Raw genomic sequence first — 20,521 nt, forward strand, 5'->3', positions numbered from 1 at the left:
GTCTGTCGAATATTTTATTATTGAATGTATATTTCCTAGATGTAATCAATATTTCTTATTTATTTATTTATTGGACACTTTCCTTCACTGCTTTCTTTTAATTGTTGGTCTTTAATTGTCCAGCTACCAAAGTGGCAAACAGTACAACATAATGACATTGTACAACACAGTTATATAAAATATAACGCTGTATTTAGCACTCCTAGGCTTCAGATTCCAGGATACATGACAGAACTTCAAAACATAATGTAGTAGATAAAGCATGTTAACGACAGCAGGATCTATAATAACATAAGGCCATAAAATCTAGCCAACCAAAACCCGACAAAATAAAGTAGTTTCTATTTAAAGAACCTAAGGAAAATGTTTGCCAGCTGACACAGCTACAAAGTCAAGTCCCAAGGAAAAAAAATCTGAAGGCTGATTTCATGCTCTTAGATAGTAGCAGTGGATTGGCTCTTTCTATCCTTTCAGAGAAGTAATATGTCAATAAACTATCATATGTGCTAACCCTGGGTGCCTAAAACTGAACATTGATGAAAAGGATAAAACTGTAAAGTTGCATGAAATGTGTAGGTGTGAGGGGATATAAAACCTGAGGGGAATGGGAGCTATTAGACTGTATCAATTGCATGCTAGATTGCAGATAAAAAAGTGTAGCATGCATCCACATTGGAAAGGCACATTGGAAAGTCACATACACAATCAGGTACTCCCTGGCTTTGTTGGAAAGAAACATTTGTGTATAATTTTTCTTTAGAATATCATAAGTCTTTCCATATCTCTTCTGAGATTCTAGCAGGCTGCTGCCATTCTTGGTCCACCTAGAACAATCAAACAACAAACGAGGTAAAAACAAAATAGCAGAAGAAAGTATTCAGTAAAAATGTGATCAAGTTATTTTCTATTTTGTTACCACATCTTAAGATTCTATGATAATGAAGTTAGGCTGAGTTGGCTTTACAGTAGAGTTAATCTTTATTTTTTATGTATTTGTTTATTAAATTTATTTGCGGCCCATCTCAGTCACAAGGTGACTCCATCAGTTTGGCATCCATGTTAATAGCACCAATTCTGAAGAAACATATTTAATGAGTTTTGCATAATCACAATATAAAGTGCACAGTATCTAAATTATATTGTTCATTTACTTAGTGAATATCACTTTCAATCCCCAATTAGCACTTCTGCTATGAGAATAAGAGTGTCTGGGATGTAATCAACATTTGATTTTTGTACATTTTGTTGAAATAGAGTGGATTAGTTTTAAGAATATTCTAATATGGTAAGTGTCCTTGACCTCTAAACCCTAGATTTAATTTTGCACCATAAGGGAAACATACACAGATATATTTTTGTTTGCCCTGAGGTTGTTTGTTTTGTTTTGTTTTGTTTAGAGATAAATTCCTGTATCGTTCAAGTTGTAAATCTGTTGTACAAATGCACTGTGAAAAACAAACCTAATAAGCATTGATATGTGGTGGACTGAATATTGTATACAGTACTCTCAGCTGTAAATACAATTCTGCCCCATGGCAGCTTGAATTGGCAGTCCTTAAGAGTCAGTTTTTATAGTATTAATACCAATATAAAACCACAAAACTGCCTAACTTGTTAATTTTGAATTAGCAATTATTTGATCCTGCAAAATAATGCAGTTTTGTCAATAGAAACATTGTAGTAGTGCTATAATTAGGACATATCCATATTAATATGCCCATTCTTTTTCCTGGAACCCTCCTGATTTTGGGGGGAAGGGGGCAGGCTCTCAGCTATAACAAACCACAGCCAAGCATTATGAGAAATTCAGCCTAGAGGGCAATGTGTAGTCATGAAAGTAAGATTCTGATCCTGTAAGCTACTTTCATATGTTTTGTAAGGCTAATTTTATAAGACATCTCTTTCCAGGTTGGGAAAAGGTAAGATTAAATTCATTTTTGTGACCAGTTTGATTTCAAACTGCTGCTTTCAGATTTGAAAGCCATTTGTGCCTTTATGTTTATGCTGCTCCATGGCCATTGGATGGAAGGGTTTTGATGTTACATAAACAAGGTCAGTCATCCAAAGGCTCTGCATTTAGCTTTAAAAGAAGTGTAACAATATGCCTTCCTTTAATGTTTCCTACCTGATGGATTTCTGAAGGGCCATATTCTCCCAAGCTTTGGGCTAGGTTAGCTGCAGCCTCTCACAGAATGTTGGTAAATGTGCTGCCAAGTAGATTCATCATCTTGCTCTTTTTATTCTTTTCTAGTTTACCTTTTGATCAATATTCTTACCATATTGCTTTTATTTTGCTTATTGTGAGCTATCCAGAGTCCCTTAGAAGTTAGGCAATGTCAAATCAAATAAACAATTGGAAAATCTTTTTAAAACTGTTAGGAATATGTTTGTAAGTTAGATACTGTTTTGCTGGGTTTTTATTATGTTTTCTGTAAATGAACAGAAGACATAGATTAGGAAATGGTTGGCAGGTGAATTATTTTAAATATTACTAATACACAAAATGGTGGGATAAGAAATGCAAATTACCCATAGATATTAGTAATACTTTGAAGGATGTGATTTTTTTCCAACTTTAGCATTGTATGCACATAATATGTGAAACCACATATACAATTAAGAAATAATCAACATCACTTTCTTATTCCCTAATTGTACCTGCAATTAAAATAATTAAATAACATAATTACAATTTTGGCCAAAAGGGCTAAGATCAATAATGCAGTAACTTTGCAGCTTCATTTACTTGTATGTATTCTGGTAAATTTGAAATACAGAAGTCTTATGACTCAAGTAGATTGTTATATATAACAAATACCTTCTGCTGTGTTTGTATCTCTGAAATAAAATAAAAATTCAGAGATGCAAAGCACTATATTTTAACAGTAGAAACAGGCAGGCAGATTATGTTGCCCATCCTGTTTATTTAACTAAAAGAAGAGCACACAATCTCTTTAGCAAACTTTCAATCAGTACAATTCTACTGTATAATTCAGCAGAAAAAGTTTAGATAAATTGAAGTAAATGGATATTTCCTAAATTACATGTTTTTTAAAATATCCTCTTTGAATATACAAGTAAATTGATACTTTAAACAGTTGTGCATTTAAGCCCAAAAGAGGTAAAAATAGAAGACAGGGACAAAGAAGTTTATGGAAATAAGGTTTATGTGCCAATTCTAATTGTTTTCTCTACTCACCTCATGCTAGGAATTTCAATGATATCTGTTGGGTTGATTATTAATTCATCTAAATGGATGTCTTAGAGTTTTGAGAAGTTGTTCTCTATGTTTCTAAATCCCTCAAAATGTAATCTGAATTGTATTCAACTTTAAAATTACGATATGTGGCAGGAAATTATTATAGTAGCTCATTGTTTATCTTGTGTTTAATCATTGGAGAATGCATAGTATAGATTTTTTTCCTGAAAGTTTCCCATCCAACTTTTGTTTAGCTTTAGCTCTATAGCAGCATCCTGTCCCTCAGGTTATGTTATGTATTACAGTAGCCAGGTGTGTGGTTATCTTCACATGGATAACATAACCATGATTTATTTTCAATGTAATTTTTGAGTAAAAAGGCATCGCATAGTTTCAGCTGTTACCATGGATGTCTTAAAATTGTTTCTATTTATATGTAGGTTGAGAATCATTCTGATTGCAGTAGAATATGCTGAGTTACAATATAGTTGGCAATTTGTGATTTAGAATCTTGTATGACTATACCCCAGGACTTGATAGTCTCAAGGTACATAATACAACCATTTGGTAAAAGCTAAGGAGGTTTCAATATGATCAGTAATCTTATGGAAGTTCATTTAACCCCCATCAGCTTGAATTTTATAAGAGGAAAAACATGGATATAAATAATAATAATAAAGTTGGAGGGGACCTTGGAGGTCATCGAGTCCAACCCCCTGCTCAGGCAGGAAACCCTACACCATTTCGGACAGATGGCTGTCCAGTCTATTTCCATATTTTATGATTTCACTGGTCTACAAATTTTGGGAAATTATCAACCTCCAAGATAAAATTTGTGGAAGTGTATAAATTTATCTTCACTTTGAGACTAAAGATTATTACCTAATTTTTATTGTTCTTTTATTGCAAGGTACATTTGTCATGGTCAGATCTACAGATCATACAGTTACATTTGGTGGCTTGTGAAAGTGTTATTGCCTAACATTTCCCAGGAACAGTTGTGTGATATTTTCCCTCAGAAGTTAAGATGCCACAAAACTGTGCAAACAGTGGAGATAACTTCTGCTACATTTGTGGCGAGGTTACATTTGCATCTCAAAAGTGCAGTATGACGGCAGTGGTAAAAAAGGCATACCACCTGTATTTTGGATACAAAATAGGGGATCAGGACAAGAGTTGGGCCCCTCATCATTGTTGCATTACATGTGCAAATTATCTGCGTCATTGGCTAAACAAGAAAAAGTCCATGCCTTTTGCCATTCCAATGGTGTGGAGGGAGCCCACCAATCAGAGTAGCAACTGCTATTTTTGCATGGTTTCCCCCAATTGCAAAAGGATCTCAGGAAAGAAGAAGTGGATTGTGGAATATCGAAACATTCCATCTGCACTATGTCCTGTTCCTCATGGTGAGGACTTGCCAATTCCAGATCCACCAGAATCCTATACTCTAGACTCAAATGATGAGAAAGATGATGAACAGGATGGAACTGATCTGGGACCGTTGATGTCAGTGGACCCAAATTTTAGCCCACCGTATGTTCCTCCTGAACCACATCTAATTTCACAGAGTGAACTAAAAGACCTGATTAGGTATTTGGAATTGCCTAAGAGTAAGGCAGAGCTATTGGGCTCCAGATTACAACAGTAGAACCATGTTGTTTAATCTGATGTTAGAGTTTGTCAGTTTTTCATGCAAAAAGCATGAAAATATTGCATGAAAAACCAATAAATGAATGGAAAGATATTGGTATCAACAAAAAGATAAATTTATGATGATTGGTGTGGCACCATTCTCATTGCAATATCACATTTTGCAGAAAAGTTATGGAACATAATTGCACACACCCATTGTAATTTTGAATTATTTTGATGCAATTTTGACCTGAAGCTGTATCTTGGAAACTGGAGCCAGTTGATACTCAGGACTTAATTTTCTTTTATTAGTGACTCAATTCTGGTAAAATTAAGCTACTTTAATTTCAGAGGCTTTCTCCTTATACTCCAGTAATGTAGATTAAAATTTATGTATTTAGTACATTCAAAATCAAATCAATAGTATTGTAATTAATTTCTTCCATCATGCAACTCAGGACAATAAAGAAGAAAATATTTCTCGGCTACATGTTCTCCAAATCCAGGTCTCCTCAGTTTTGGCAACGTTTGGCTTAGGAGCCCTTTAGGCAAGATATTAAAATAGATATGGTTTTAGCATAAAGGACTATGTCCAGATTAATTTCCTCCCTTTTCCTCCCTACCATCCCAACACATTCCCCTTCCACTGGGTGATGTGGGATATTGCTACAAGGAAAGGGGAAGTGCTGAGTCAGCACCCTTCTCTTTGTTATGAGAAATCAGCCATTTTGCAAGGGAAAGGGAAAAAAAACTTGAACTATCACCATTAGCAGTAAGAAACACTGATCTGTTTTCCTTTGATCAATTAGATGATGAAGAACATTGGGATAGCTTCCAGCAGCTTCAGAAACCAAAAAAGGTGTTAAAAAGCAATGATTATCAGACCATGATTTAAATCATTCTATGGAATGCTTTCAAACAGCATCAGTAATTTTACAGGAGACAAGATTAAAACATCAGTACTATAAAATAAGATGTACTATATTAGAATCCTCTGAACTTTTATAATTGCATTAAGAAAATTGTCTCCATCCTAGGATCCCATTGCAATTGGGAATGAAAAAAATGTCAGTTTTTTTTCATTCGTCAGTAATGAACTGCTGGAACACACATAAATTACTGTAACTATCAGTTATGTTCTAGAATAGAATTCTTTTTTTTTTATTGGCCAAGAGTGGTTGGACACACAAGGAATTTATCTCTGGTGCATAAGCTCTCGGTGTACATACAAGTAATAGTGATAATCATGATCATATACAACATGAAAATACATTCATCATAAATCGTGAAATGCAACACTTCATCATAAATCATAAGATGCATCACTTAGTGATAGTCAGAGCACTAGCTAAGCAAACAACATAAATCATACTAGGGTACAAAAAACTATAAATTGTAAGATACAAGCAGCAAGTTATAGTCATAAGAAGATAAGGATAGGTAATAGGAAAGATGAGGACTATCATAGTAATACAGCTTTACTAAGTATTTTGACAGTGTTGTAGAAATTAGTTATTAAGCAGAGTGACGGCATGGGGAAAAAAGTGTCCTTATGTCTAGTCCTTCTGGTGTGCAATGCCCTGTAGCGTCGTCTTGAGGGAAGAAGTTGAAATAGTTTATGTCTAGGATGTGAGGGGTCTGTAGATATTTTCACAGCCCTCTTTCTTGCTCGTGCAGTATACAGGTCCTCAATGGAAGGCAGGCTGGTAGCAATGGCTTTTTCTGCAGTTCTAACTATTCATTTAAGTTTGTGTCTGCCTTGTTTGGTTGCAGTTCTAAACCAAACAGTTATAGAGGTGCAAATGACAGACTCAATAATTCCTTTGTAGAACTGTATCAGCAGCTCCTTGGGCAGTCTGAGCTTTCTGAGTTGGTGCAAGAAGAGTATTCTTTGTTGTGCTTTTTTGATTATATTTTTGATGTTAGGTGTCCATATTAAATCTTGAGATATTATAGAACCCAGAAACTTGAAGGTCTCTACTGTTGATACTGTGTTGTCTAGTATTGTAAGAGGTTGTAGAATAGTAGGGTTTCTCCTAAAGTCTACTGTCGTTTGTACAGTTTTGAGTGTGTTCAGTTCAAGATTGTTCCGGCCACACCACAAGGCTAGTTATAAAAGGCACAGCTCTCATTGAAGCAGTAAACATAGGTCAGACTGCTGTCATTTTAGGTGGCTCATGACAGAAAATACAATGCAATGCTAGAACCTTGAATTAAGTCAGAAAATGATCCTCTTTAAATTACAAAATTCCTTTTGTATGCAAGCATTTAAGCTCAGATGGAAAAGTAAATAGAATCAGTAAAGTGCAAAAGCAATAAATACAATAGGACCAAAAAATATCAAAAAGACTAATAGATCAAGGAAAGGTATAAGGAAGGCTCACTAATTAAGTGGAAACAAATGGCGATAGAATCACATGCATTTTTCTCTAGGATCCGCAGCTATTGTATATAATCTTGCAGATACTTTTTGTATAAATTCAGCTATGAATTAAATGCCATTTGTCTACCCTTCTACTTTTTCTCCCCTGAAATGTTTCTTTTACTCCTATTGATCTTTCTCTGGGCTGCTGTGCACACTTCCAAACAAAGCACTAGGCAATTCTACCATTTACGTTTTCTAAAAATGTTTATAGAGTCCATTTGATTGCCAGAGGCATTCTGTAAAAAAAAATATGTTGATACTTTAAAGCTTCCCATTTAAAATACATGCATATAAAATTCAAGAGCCTAGTAAATACCAGGTACATTCTGAGATGATACCTTGAATGTCGCATGATGGACCACATCTAATGTAAACTCAATCTGTGTGCTTAATTAAAGGTTCTGGAAGTTGAGTATACCCAGTTAACTGAGGATGTCATTGTCAAGCAATAGATGAGAGCAGTGTTTCTCAACCCTGACAACTTTAAGATGTCAAGACTTCAACTTCCAGAATTCCCCAGCCACCATGGCTGGCTGGAGAATTTTAGGAGTTGAAGTCCATATATCTTAAAGTTGCCAATGTTGAGAAATACAGGATTAGAATGTTGTGCAAACAGCTGAGTTGGCATATATAAGAATATATTTTAAAATATAATGAGGTTAATAATTGATAAGCAGTACTGGGAAGGGCTGAGATGTCATCAACTCTAGCCAGTCAGAATTAGGTATCTGCAATTTCTGCCACAAAGAAGCTGAACAGGTTTCCCCTAAGAAGAAGCAGGAGGTGAAACACAGGCTACTTTAGAAGTAAGGCTCAAACTCTCATATAACTAATTAATATTCATAGGGTGACAGGGGAAAGAGACAAGAACAAATTGACACAAAGCTGTTATGATGTCAAGGTTACATCTCATCATTGCCAAAAGATTCATTAGATTTCACACTTAAAAATCCAAGGATTTTTATTTTTATTCTTTCCAATGTGCTAGAACTTGGACAGAACTCACACTAAGCAGGTCATGATTCTGTCCATTTGTCAGCACAATTAGTCCTTGAATTGAATACAACAGGAGTAAATGTGGTCTGGCAGAGGAAGGTAGCAAAGAAAGATAGATTTTGAAAATCAGTCATGAGCTGGAGAGAAAAAGAAAAATTCTCCAAAGCATCACAACAGGAGAAATATGGGTAATATACATTTTAAGCTCTCTTCTCTGGTTATGTAATGTAGAGCAGAGTGTATTTGTTTTATTTATATCCTGCCTTTATGATTTTTATAAACAGCTCAATGCAGTGAACATATCTAATACTCCTTCTTTCTGTTTTTCTCAAACAACCCCGTGAGGTGGGTTGGGCAGGGAAAGAGTATTTTTGTTAAATAGTTTGCAAAAATAAATATATTTTCACTTAATATTTTACTTTCTATAATTTTCCAAAATGTATAGTAGCCAACTACATCTTAGCTTAAAATGTTCTTTGTGTACAACCCATGTTAAATTACAGCTCTTTATTTCAGGTAAGCCTAGAAAATTGGTCTAATTCAGTAAAGCATGATTAAGTGAACAGCTTTTAAATATTATCTATCAAGTTTCCTGATCACAGAATCAATTACCATCACAAATAAATTTGACTTGATGTTACTTCCTCTTCATTTTTTAAAATACTAATAAAAAACTAAAATATGCTGAATATATTTTTTCCAAAATTTTTCCAAAACTTTTCCAATTCTCCAGTAACAATATTAGGAAATTATGTTCTCCCCCTTCAATTAAAACCATATACAACCCAGTGGGTTTTTAAATATCTGTCTCTACCTCAACCTCCCACTTTCAGAAAAGCCTTGTCCCAGGGCCTTGCCTTGACGGAGAAGCGGAAGGAGGGGGCGTGGTCTCTGCCATCTGCATTCCTTGCATACCTCAAGTCTTATAATAAGGGACTGTCAACTTTTAAAGTACATTGTGCCTTTAGCCCATAGGGTGTAACATAGAGGAAGAAGACAGGAAGAATTACTCTTGCTCGAGTCATTCTACCATATGTTTAAAACTGCTATTAAGACTAAGCAAAGCTGCAGAAAGAAACCGGATTTGATTTTTCATCTATGTACAGTATAGCACTATAGCTGTGGTCACACATCTGAAGCACAAAAAAAGTCAACCATATTCTAGCATAGAGAGTTTTGTGAACCCAGTCTATCAATTTATGTACAGTGAGTTGTGCGAACGTATAAAATTAGAATAATTTGAGTAGACTCTGGTTAACAGCAAGTAAGCATAACACCCAACTAGAGCCAATGCCAGTTACTGTTAACAGATGTTAGAGGGCCCTTAGAAAATTTCAGATGGGAGTTCTAGTTCCTGTTGATATATTTTTTCCAACACAGAATTTGCACTTCCATATAGTATCTGTGGTTTGTATAGATCGGTGTTTTTCAACCTTAGCACTATTATCTATGGACTTCAACTCCCAACCAACATGCTTTAAATTCTGAGGTTGAGAAACACTGGGTTATATGAAAGAAGAAATATTTACCAATTATGCAGTGGCATTCAAATTGGGCTGCATCCATTTTTTTCTATTATTATTTAGGAAACATGGTTTTAAACTGTCATTGTCTCTCTACTGGGTACAAAAAGATGGTGTAGTTAAGGCAGCCACATGGAGGCATTTTCTGCATCTGTATTGGTGGCTGGAAAGAAGGAGTACTCTCAATGTCATTACAGGATTCAGACAAAATAAGAAGCCCTAATAAAATAAAGATAAGCTAAAGGCATGTTGAGTAGGCCAATATTATGTGGTTTGGTTAAGGTTTCATCCTTGCCTAATGAGGTGCGTTTATAAAGGTAACATGATGTCACTGACAAGTTTCCTAAGTCTTTGTAGTGGCTTACCATGTCATGTGAACACAGCCGAAATGAACTAACTTTACCAGTTAGGCCTCTGGGATTTATACCATAGGAATATTTGCTGAGCGTCCAAATTCTAATCCAAAATATTAAGACTGGAACAATATCACCAGTGTTAGAAACAATGTAGTATCTTAAAAGATTAACAAGCTTCTTATCCTTAAAGCAACCTAATCCTCAAAGTTGTAAATCCTTAATATGTGAGCCTTTGTTAAAAGTTAAAGATAATACTCTGAATGTGCTATCTATATGCATAGTGTACTGAATCCCAAATGAGCCTATCATATTTTCAACTAGGTTACTTTGAAAACCAACCCAATGTGGTTAGTTTAAAATGACCTACGCAGATTTGGAAAATTGAATTGATAAATACATTTAGCTGTGGTGTACTCAGTATTTGCTGAGTGTGGATTATTACTAAAATAACCCACATTCTAAGAAACTGATTAAGTCTGATAGGTGAAAATATGAATCAAGTCAATATTTGAAAGTCCATAAATTTAGGCCTCTTCTAAAGAAAAATAAGATGTTTGGGGAGCCCCATGTGACTCCTGAATTTCAAGATACATCTATTTCAAAACATTTGTTCTGCTTCTATTTGTTCTGTTTTATTCTATTTAATAAAAATAAAATATTTTCCTAGGGAATGATCATATGTGCTATTATGCAGAGCCAAGTTTTATGTTGCCTGTGAAAGAAGTCTGGTTCTATGCCTTAGTAATTCACATGTGGTTTTTTGCTCACCACATAATCTACTTTTCTTCAAGATTTTAGCTTTTACTCCAGCCATTGCCCAGATCAAGGACTAAAAAAACCAAACAAATTATACAATACAGCGGAAAAAGGAAACCACAGTAGAAACACTTGGAAGCCTTTGATATGCCAGGGTTTGGGGGAAGGGGGGTATAACAAAAAGAAATACATTTGTATCTGTTTATTAGGAAGAAATCTAATTAATTTTGTTATGGTTCAGTCTCGTGTGATGCAAATGTTATGTGAACACAATTAGTGAAAAACTTGATTTTACTTTCAGCTAAATACTGGAAGAGGTAAAGTTTAGAATCATGATTGATCAGTAGTAGAACGGATCTCAACATATGAATTTAGAGATTTACGATATTTGCAATTATAGTGATCAACCCCAATGCAGAAAGCAAATTAGGGAGGCAGAATTCTAGGGAAAATAAGGGTGTGTCCACATTTAAAAATAGTAGGATTTGACATAGTGTAAGAAAAATCAGACTTTTATATTAAGTCGGTTTTAGTATTTGTTACAAATGAATGGAGATATGTGAAATAAGGAGATATTGAAGATGATTAAAGGGATTTTTTTCTCAAAGTTGTTGTTTACCCTCATCTCTATTAACCTATATAAATCTATAACAGGAGGCTTAATCTTCAAATAGCTTTTTTTCTATGCCCATGATCTATTCTAGAAGAGGAGCATGCAGAGAGGATATATGAAAATGATTTTTCAGCCCGAACAACTATACAGCCGGTCCTGCTAGCAAATGCAAAAAGACACGAGGAAACTACTTGTAGGCGGCCTTTGCCCAGAGCAGCAAATCCTACTAGAAGGGGAAGGAAGTTAGCAGGATGCCAGAAGTATTTAGTTCAAGAGAGAATTGGAAAAACAGGAAAAACAGCTAGAACACAGCAAATTCAGAACTGGGACCATTAAAAGCGCAAGCCATCGCCTCCCAACTTGGTGCCTTCCAAATTCTAATATTTGTTTTTACTTATGTTTTTAAATTTGTAGTTTTTGGGGATTAGTGTTTTATCTGGTTGTTAGCCGCCCTGAGTCCGCAAGGAGAAGGGCGGGATATAAATTAAATAAATAAATAAATAAATAAATGTACAAAGTTTACATTAAACCTCCCCAATCTGGCAGGAGACGATCGAATACAGCGTTACTAACGTCGTCCTTCCGAAGGGTATCAAACTGGGGGAAGACGATGCCGTCACATTTTGGTTGAATTAGAAACGTATCCTACGTTGACTTGAGAACGGTGGGACTGACTTTAGTATAAAGCTGCCTTAAGATGGGTTCAGAATCTATACGATCTCTAAAGGAAGCCGAATTCCGCGATCCTGCAGTGACGCAGCACTGGACGCCCACGGGAAAATGGGGGCGGGGGGATGCGTCGATTCTCCTATGCACGCAAAGCTCGTGTAAAATCCACTAGAATCCATCCCCCTATGGGCAGGGGTAGGCAACCTTGGCTCTTTTATGACTCGTGGACTTCAACTCCCAGAATTCCTGAGCCAGCACAGCTGGCTCAGGAATTCTGGGAGTTGAAGTCCACGAGTCATAAAAGAGCCAAGGTTGCCTACCCCTGCCCTATGGCGAAAATCTTGCAGGCGCATTTAAAAGGGTGGCTCCTTCCGGCATCCTAAAAAGCACCAGCAATAATAACCCGGGCCGTGTCACGCGCGACCCAAAGAGCAGGTAGGCGGCCACGCCCTCCGCGCGCCTCGCATTCCTCTCTCTCTCTGCCTCCTCCCCTTTTCCTGCTCATTCCAAGGGCAGCGGGGAAAACCCCTCCCCCTTTTCCCTCCTGCCTCGGCCAATAGGGAAGCGCCGTCGTTAACCCCTGGCGAGGCGGACTAGAGCGGAGCTGAGGCAAAAAAAAAAAAAAAACTCTGAGGAGAAAAGGAGGAGGAGGACGAGGCGGCGGCAGCGGCGGCGGCGGCGGCCGTGGCTAGCGTTGCCCTTTCTGGATACTGCGGCCGCTGTCATCCCCGCCCGTGCAGTGAGGACGGCAAGAAAAAGGGGAAAAAAACCCAGAAAACGAGGATACCGTTCCGAGAGGGGCAAATAGGACAACGGAGCCTGGCCACCGTCCTCGAAGCCAGCCTGTATTCCGGTCCCGAGAGCCAGAAGGAGCGGCAGCGCAGCCAGGCCTGGTCCGCGGTCGCCCTGCCCCCCCCTTTCTTTCCTTCGTTCCTCTGACCGGCGTCTTGATTAGCACGAGTGACAGCGCCGGAAATGATGCCGGTGAGCAGGATTGCGGTGGGGTAGAAAAGAGGGGTACAGTTTATCGGGGGGAGGAGAAGGAGGAGGAGGAGGAATCGTAGTGGGGATAGTCCCGGGTGTTGCGGCGAAAGGCCGGCCAGAGGTAGTCGCCGAAACAGCCTTCGTAACGATCCGGTATCTGGGATCTTCAGCCTATTCCTGCACAGACCTTGATTCGAGATTAGAGGCAGTTGTTGGGGAGCACCGCGCCGCACGTTTTGTTTTTCCCCCCTTTCCCAACAGATGCAGGAAGGATTTTCCCTCCCTCCTCCTCCTCCTCCCCCCCCCCCGCCTTCTGTGCCATAAGCAGCTGAATGGGACGGGGCCAGGCCGTTCAGGGTTTTCCTGTAAGTGATAAGGTTAGATGTTGGGGTTTTCTGAAGGACGGGGTCGGATTATTTATTTTTTATTTATTTATTTAATTTAATTTATATGCCGCCCTTCTCCCGGCGGGACTCAGGGCGGCGCACAACATATTTAAAACAAAGGCATATACAATCCCCCCCCTGTAAAACCGAATTAAACCAAATGTTAAAGTTGTGTATTTTCAAATTCCTTAAAATGAACCCAGTATAAAATCCTCCCTAGGCCAGGTCCGCTTGCTGAAAAAGCCATGTCTTGATTATAATCCCCCTTCCTTTTTTAAAAAAATATGGTTAGTTTCTCTCTCAGCCCTCCCTAAGAAAAGGTTGGTCAACCTGTCAGGAGGATTTAAACCACTGCTGCCAATCCACACACACACCCCCCCAAACCATCAGTGGTTACATCTTACACATCCTTACAAGGTTCTTACACAACCTTACATTGCTATGTTGGGTTCATGCTTAGGGAAAGGTTGCTCTTTGTCACGGGAATGCTGTGTCCTTCAGGCGTTTTGTAGAGAATTAAGATGGGGAAAATTGAGGTGTATGAGTTCTCTGGCCTTTCGTCTGGCACAATCCAGGGGTAATAATCTGAATATGCTTCAAAGAAAATATAATATGTATGGGGAAAGGCTAGAAAGAGGCACATTCTTGCTGCAATCCTACGTCTACTTTTTTATGAGTAAATCCCAATCCAGAAAGCCTTAGGAGTGAATATAGTTGGATTTCTATGTAACCGAAACAGGAAGTATTAGATCAGGCTGCATAGTTCATTCTGTACTCTCTGTATTTATTTATTTAAATATATAATTTGTTGCCTCCTGGAAACATGCTTGCAGCATGTTTTGCTGCTCATCTCAACATAAAACAATGTGACCTTGCTTTGGTGTTTTATCTTTCCCAACATTGGTAGGATTTTTAAAATAATGTTTATCAGCAATATGCTTTCTACGTTAGTTGGCTGTACTTTATTTTTTATATATAATAATCTGTAAAGATAGAATACTTATTTGCTTGGCTTAGGAAATTATTTTTCCTGAATTGCTCTTGATATGCAGAAGAAATCACATAGTTTTTAGAAAGAAGTATATCTAATTAAACATTTCTTAATATATCTTCCAATAAATAAGGGAGGGGCAGGATTTCTTGTATTACTAACCATAAGAAAAACTGCTTGAACATGAGAACATGAGTAAGAAATAAATGTTGACTGTGCATGGTGAAATTATAAAGTAATAGTTTAGATGAAATTTCTGTAGCATAAAGCATTTTGGTAAGGATGAGACAAACCTATTTGGTTAACTCCCACTGATTCTGTGATGATGGTATATTACAGTTGTCAAAAACAGGGATATTTAGAATTAATGAGTTTATAGAAGATGCAGATGATTGTAAATCTCTGGAATGGAAAACATTTTCAAGCATAATACATAATTGGGAAATATTTTTATTAGACTGAACCAAAATGTTGCAAAATATTTTTATGGTTTCAGATTTTTAAGAAAGCATGGGAAATTTTTGTAGCATTTTGATTGGTCTTAGTAAAGGTATTATCTAACTTATTTTTTTCTGATGAATCAGCATGGCTATCTTTTTGTTTGGGTGTATGTAAACTTAATGACTGTCATCACAGTCATTCAAGAATACTTCCTGATTTCATTCAGTAGATTGTTCTTTAGATTGCATTCAGTTAATAAGGCATGTCACTGGATGTAGTTTTATGAAAAATGCCATCTAGAAGTTTTTGCTTTCAAAGTGTTAGCTTGCAAGATGATCATAACATTATTAGAAAGCAGATGTAAAATGAAACCTAATCATCTTTACAGGCATTGTACAACTGAAGTGAACTTCCATTTTCTAAATACTGTATGATTTCTATATAATTGTGTTTCTTAACCTTTTTTTTTCTCAGATCCCCTTACTGCTTTTAAAAATTATGGGAAATCCCAAAAGAGCTTTTGGTTGTATTTATTGATATTTATTGATATTTATTATATTACAAATTAAAATAGACACCTTCATTGATGTCATCATTTCTCACAATTGTTTGATGGGGATTTTAATATTGTATTATTTTTCAACATAGGCTGGCAAATAATTTTGATGTTGAGGACTCCTGGGAGATTCTTGGGAGACCCCCAAAGTCCTAGGACCACACTTTAAGAAACATTGTTCTATTATATAAAGGTTTTAGCATTTTTATATTTTAATATTTTTCCAATATTTCTACTTTTTTAATATTTCTATATTTTATATCCACAAATTCATACATCAACTATAGTAATCTAATATCACAGTTACATTAATGAATGAATGCTTCAGATCTTTTAGGAAAAAATAATAGCAAGGAAAATAGTTTCCATAAATTTGGAACAGATGTCTCACCTATTTCTGTAGTGAAGTCCCCTCAATTATTGCCTTCTTTACTTTTTTTTAGTTTCAACCTGCACCATTGTTATTTAGTCTATACGTTGACTTACCAAGAGTAATGAAGTATCGTGAAGAACACATGCCTAAGGCATCATACACTATATACATTGTAATATCTTAGTGTACACTGGTAATATATTACTGTCATATTTACAAGTGGGATTCTGTAGGTTGTTAAGAAGACTTGGCTCCTATTGTTATAATCTCTAATTATTAATAAATCAAAGTAAAAAAATTAAGGGTTTTGGAAAACAACACCATAGCCATAGGTGGCTATTATATGATGAGCCAATAAAGCAAGTTAATACCTTTCCTTACCTAGGGGTAGTTTTTTCTGAGGCTGGATCTTGGCTCCTTCATCATCAAAGAAGCTCACTTAGAACAAGAGCAGGAGTGAATCTACTCCCTAAATTAAAAAAATAAACATAGTTATTCAGATTCCTTATCCCTAATTATTAATTTATATAAGTCCAGGGTCACTCCAGTGCTCTTATATTGAGCTGAAGTTTGGGGCTTAAAACAAACACCAATACTAGAACAAACGCTATAACAACATTTGAGAAGTATTTGGAGTTTGGATAAAGGACTTGAGCTGCCACAGTTAGAACTGAATTGGGAATTTATACAAATCTGGGGATACTAGGAAGGAATTATTATACATTTCTTGGTTTATAATAATGTGGATCCATAATAAAATATAAGTATTAATATGCTATATTTCCCCAACAATGTTTTCTCATACATATAGGGGGCAATAAGGTATGGGTTAGTGGAATGTTGAGTACTTCTCTTTTGTTTCTCAATTAATTTGTTTCAGTCACAAAATAGCAACTTACAATCACATGAACCCCACCTTATATAGTGACTACCATCTTACTAATATTGAGAAAAATTACTTGCATTTTCTGATACGGTAAAAAAATCAAATTCACCATGCTTTTTCACTTTTTTTCCTTACACTGCTTTTAAAAATATAGTTACTGTAGATGTATACTTATTCTCAAAGTGTTGTGATATGCTCTACTACTATGATAGTTGTTTTAGAATTATTAATCTTTTGCCTTTTGTTTTTTCAGTTTTCCCTATAGTTAATTTCAAATTATATCAATGAGAAATTTTTCTATATAACTTTTTTTTGAGTAAATATTTATTCAGAAAGTTAAGGTAAAAAAGAAAACAAAGTTTGACAAAACATTAAAAATGACAGAAAACAGAATGCGCATTAAAAGGATATAGAACAAAATCACATATACATATATTGTCCCCCCAGTTGAATGTTGATAAATATATTGCAACAATATTAGTTTCCTCCCCTTGTGAAGCATGCCCAAAATTTATAAACTTCAACAGCTATTTGCAACTAATTTGACCTGTCATCTATCTACTATATATAAAAGCAAAGTAGTTAACAGGTGAATCAACAGTAAAATTAAACTTAAAAGTCCTCTGTTAACAATTTATTTTTGTATTTAACTCATAGATAGTCTGCAGTGGCTTATCTACCATAAATCACCACAATCATTATCTCTGATCTGCCCAGGATCAAATGTCCTTATTTATTCTTAATAAGAAAAATTTTCCTTAAGATTTTGGTTGGAAATTTTTCCAACAATTGTATCTTATTCTCCTGAATCATAAACTTCTATTTTTGATCCATTTTCCCCCAAAAACTCCAGTCCAAATTGTTTTCCAGTTAAGTGTAGCAAGTCCATTTCCCAATCACCATCAATCTTCTTAAGAAAGTCCAGTTCATTATTCATTGATACTGTTAACTCCAAATCTGTAGAATCCATATCTCTTTCAGACTTCTTTAACAAACTTGCAGTTTCCAAACCAAGTTCCTTTGAAATCTGCCAAATGCAGTTTAGATTCCAATCCATCCATGATAAGACTAGCTAGGGTTTGGTTACAGGTGCTTAAGTTGGATATCCTCTTTAGGTTGATTTGAACTATTGTTATTTTATCAATTTTTTTAACCAAAGTTTTCAATTTGAACTTGTAGGTTAAAAAGCATTTTTCCTGAAGGCCTCCCGAAATGCTTTATCTTTAAATTGGTGCATTGTTTGCATTTTTAATATAATCCTGTAATTGAGCATTCACCACCAGACATAAACAGTTCCTTTCAAGGACAGGGAAGTTAGATATACTGTAACAAAGTAGCCACAGAAAATGTTGAGATAATATTTCTCACAATAAAGAAGGATGGAAAAAAAGGAAAATTTCCATCAAAAGTTTAAAAAATGAAGACCAAAGCTTTTTAAAAGTTTAGAAAATGTGAAATCTGTGTAGTGAAAATCTAATGCAAACATGAATCCAAACAGGTCACTTTCACTACTCAGGAAATATACATTGACTTCCATACAGAAAAAGTGAAAGTAATTCAGAATTGCAGAGTAAAACAGTGAAAAAACAATGAATTAAGTTAAAATCCAGGGGTTAGAGTAAATCGGCATTTAACCAGTCACTTAATTTTTAAAAGAAAGATTGAGATAAAGAAAATTCAAAATGAATTTTAAAGAACATCTAATTGCAGTATATAGCTATTAGAGGTGCTAAATCTATGAGTCTATACATTTTCCCAAATTGCAAATAAATTGTTATTATAAGAGTTTGTTTTAATGATTAGATTTTTGTTTCTATTCCAAATAAAATTTTCTTTTATTGTCCTTTTTAAGTAAGAATTGTATGATTGCGTAACAGCACCTTTTTCAAATAATCACATAAACAATAAAATGCCCATATAGCTAGCCACTAAGAACCTATAGGTTTTAACATTTTTTAATTTCTCACTCATGGGAAATATATTGCCATTTTTGTAATTAGTGTATTGTTAACTACAAAATAACTGTGTATTCCATTTATGTAATATAGCAATTTGCATATCTTTAATGATTAATATCCCCCCCTCTCTGGAAAATTTTCTATTTTATCAATTTTGTTGTATCTTTTTTAACTCATTATAAATTTTGGTGCACTGAAGTAGTAATATGTTCTCCACCTTTATCTATTCCCTCATTACGTTTGATCTGATTGATGTAAAAAAAACCCCTTCAAAATGATATCTTAGGGCAGTGATGGCGAATCTTTTAGAGACTCGAGTGCCCCAAAACTGGCCCTACCCCACTCCACCCCCTGCCCCACCCTCACCCCGCCTGCCCACAGGGTCACTCACCACCTCCACGGCCTGCCGCAGATCGCCCAGGCAGCCTAGCAGCACCATTGCGGCCATCCCTCTGCCCGCGCCCCGCAGCATCAACTGTGCGCGATGGGGTGTGAGGGCAGAGTCTTGTCAATGCTGCCTGGCTGCCATGTCCTTGGCTGTGCTGCTCCGCATGGGCCACACTCGGGGGCAACTCTCCTCCAGGGAGGCTGCTGGTGAGGGGATCACGGAAGGAAGCAAGGCTGGGACAACGGCACGTGTGTCCACAGAGAGGGCTCCAAGTACCGCCTCTGGCACTATAGGTTCGCCACCACTGCCTTAGGGCAATATAAAGTTTGGAAAAGATGGCACGATCTAGGCTTTTCAAAGTAATGCCATATAGTCCAAAACTTTATTTTGAATACAGAAGTATAAATTAAAATACATTTTGAAATTGTAGGGAGAAATGCTAAAATCTTAACTCTACAGTTAAAAGTAGTTCTTGAGGTATGACAGGTCATTTAATGACTGTTCAAAGTTATAATAGACCCTTCCAAAAGCTATATATGACCCTGTTTCAAAGTTATGAAATCTACAGAGCCCACCCAGTTGTTTGCCCTTATGACTGACTGCAGAGATACTGCAGTGTGCCCACCTATTTCTCCCCCCATCCTGGTCCTGCCAGGTCCCCAAAGGCATTAGGCCTGCTTTGCCCCATTGGATTCCACACATTTCTTCACGACTCACAACCACTCACCTTGTGAAGATCTGCAGAGCTCAGGAGGTGGGGGAAGGGAAGGAGAGGAGGCCTCTCTTGCTGGAACATGTGAGAGAATTCTACAAACAGCGTCTTTTTCGAGCCAGCCACCCCTGCAGCCTAGCAACAAAGCGGCTAAGCATCACCATCCGGGAGAGCCCTGTGCTTTGCAAGGAAATGTTTAATTCACCAGCAAAGCAGTCTTTTCCCCTCCGCACAGAGAAACTTCTGTGTTTTGAAATCTGAACTAGTTCTGGTCTGCCTTGCTGCATGGAGGGGTAAAGGCTGCTTTGCTGATGAATTAAACATTTCTTTGTAAACCATAGTTCTTTCTCAAGCTAGCCAATCATAGTGTTTAGCCATTGAGAAATATGATCTAGCTCAGATTTCAAAATGCAGAGGTTTCCCTTAATGGAGGGGAAAGGGTAGCTTTGCCCAGATCTAGCTCAGATTTCAAAGCCTGCTCTCTTCCTTTCCTCTTCCTCCTGAGCTCTGCAGATGTTTGCAAGGTACGTGAGCAATTGTGAGGGGCAGAGGAGGTCCAAATGGGTGTGGGGACTCCAAGGGATGGGAAGTGGAGCATGGGTATTTCAGGGGCGGGGGATGCCTTGAGAGGCCCAAGGCAGGTGAGCTTGTGCTTGCACTAGGCCCTCCAGGGTCAC

At 36.7% G+C, this 20,521-nt stretch overlaps 1 protein-coding gene across 1 annotated transcript in view; it reads left to right on the forward strand.

Annotated features, from left to right (window-relative positions):
• Positions 1–13,092: 13,092 nt before the first annotated feature.
• PPP1R13B (protein phosphatase 1 regulatory subunit 13B) overlaps positions 13,093–20,521 on the forward strand; it is a 60,916-nt gene continuing 53,487 nt past the window's right edge. Inside the window, exon 1 of the mRNA XM_015818703.1 lies at positions 13,093–13,153. Coding sequence (XP_015674189.1) covers positions 13,145–13,153 — 9 coding nt within the window. The 5' untranslated portion in view covers positions 13,093–13,144. The remainder of the gene's footprint in view (positions 13,154–20,521) is intronic.

The sequence above is a fragment of the Protobothrops mucrosquamatus genome, unplaced genomic scaffold, assembly GCF_001527695.2.
Source record: "Protobothrops mucrosquamatus isolate PMUCROS unplaced genomic scaffold, P.Mucros_1.0 scaffold779, whole genome shotgun sequence".
Lineage (NCBI taxonomy): Eukaryota > Metazoa > Chordata > Lepidosauria > Squamata > Viperidae > Protobothrops > Protobothrops mucrosquamatus.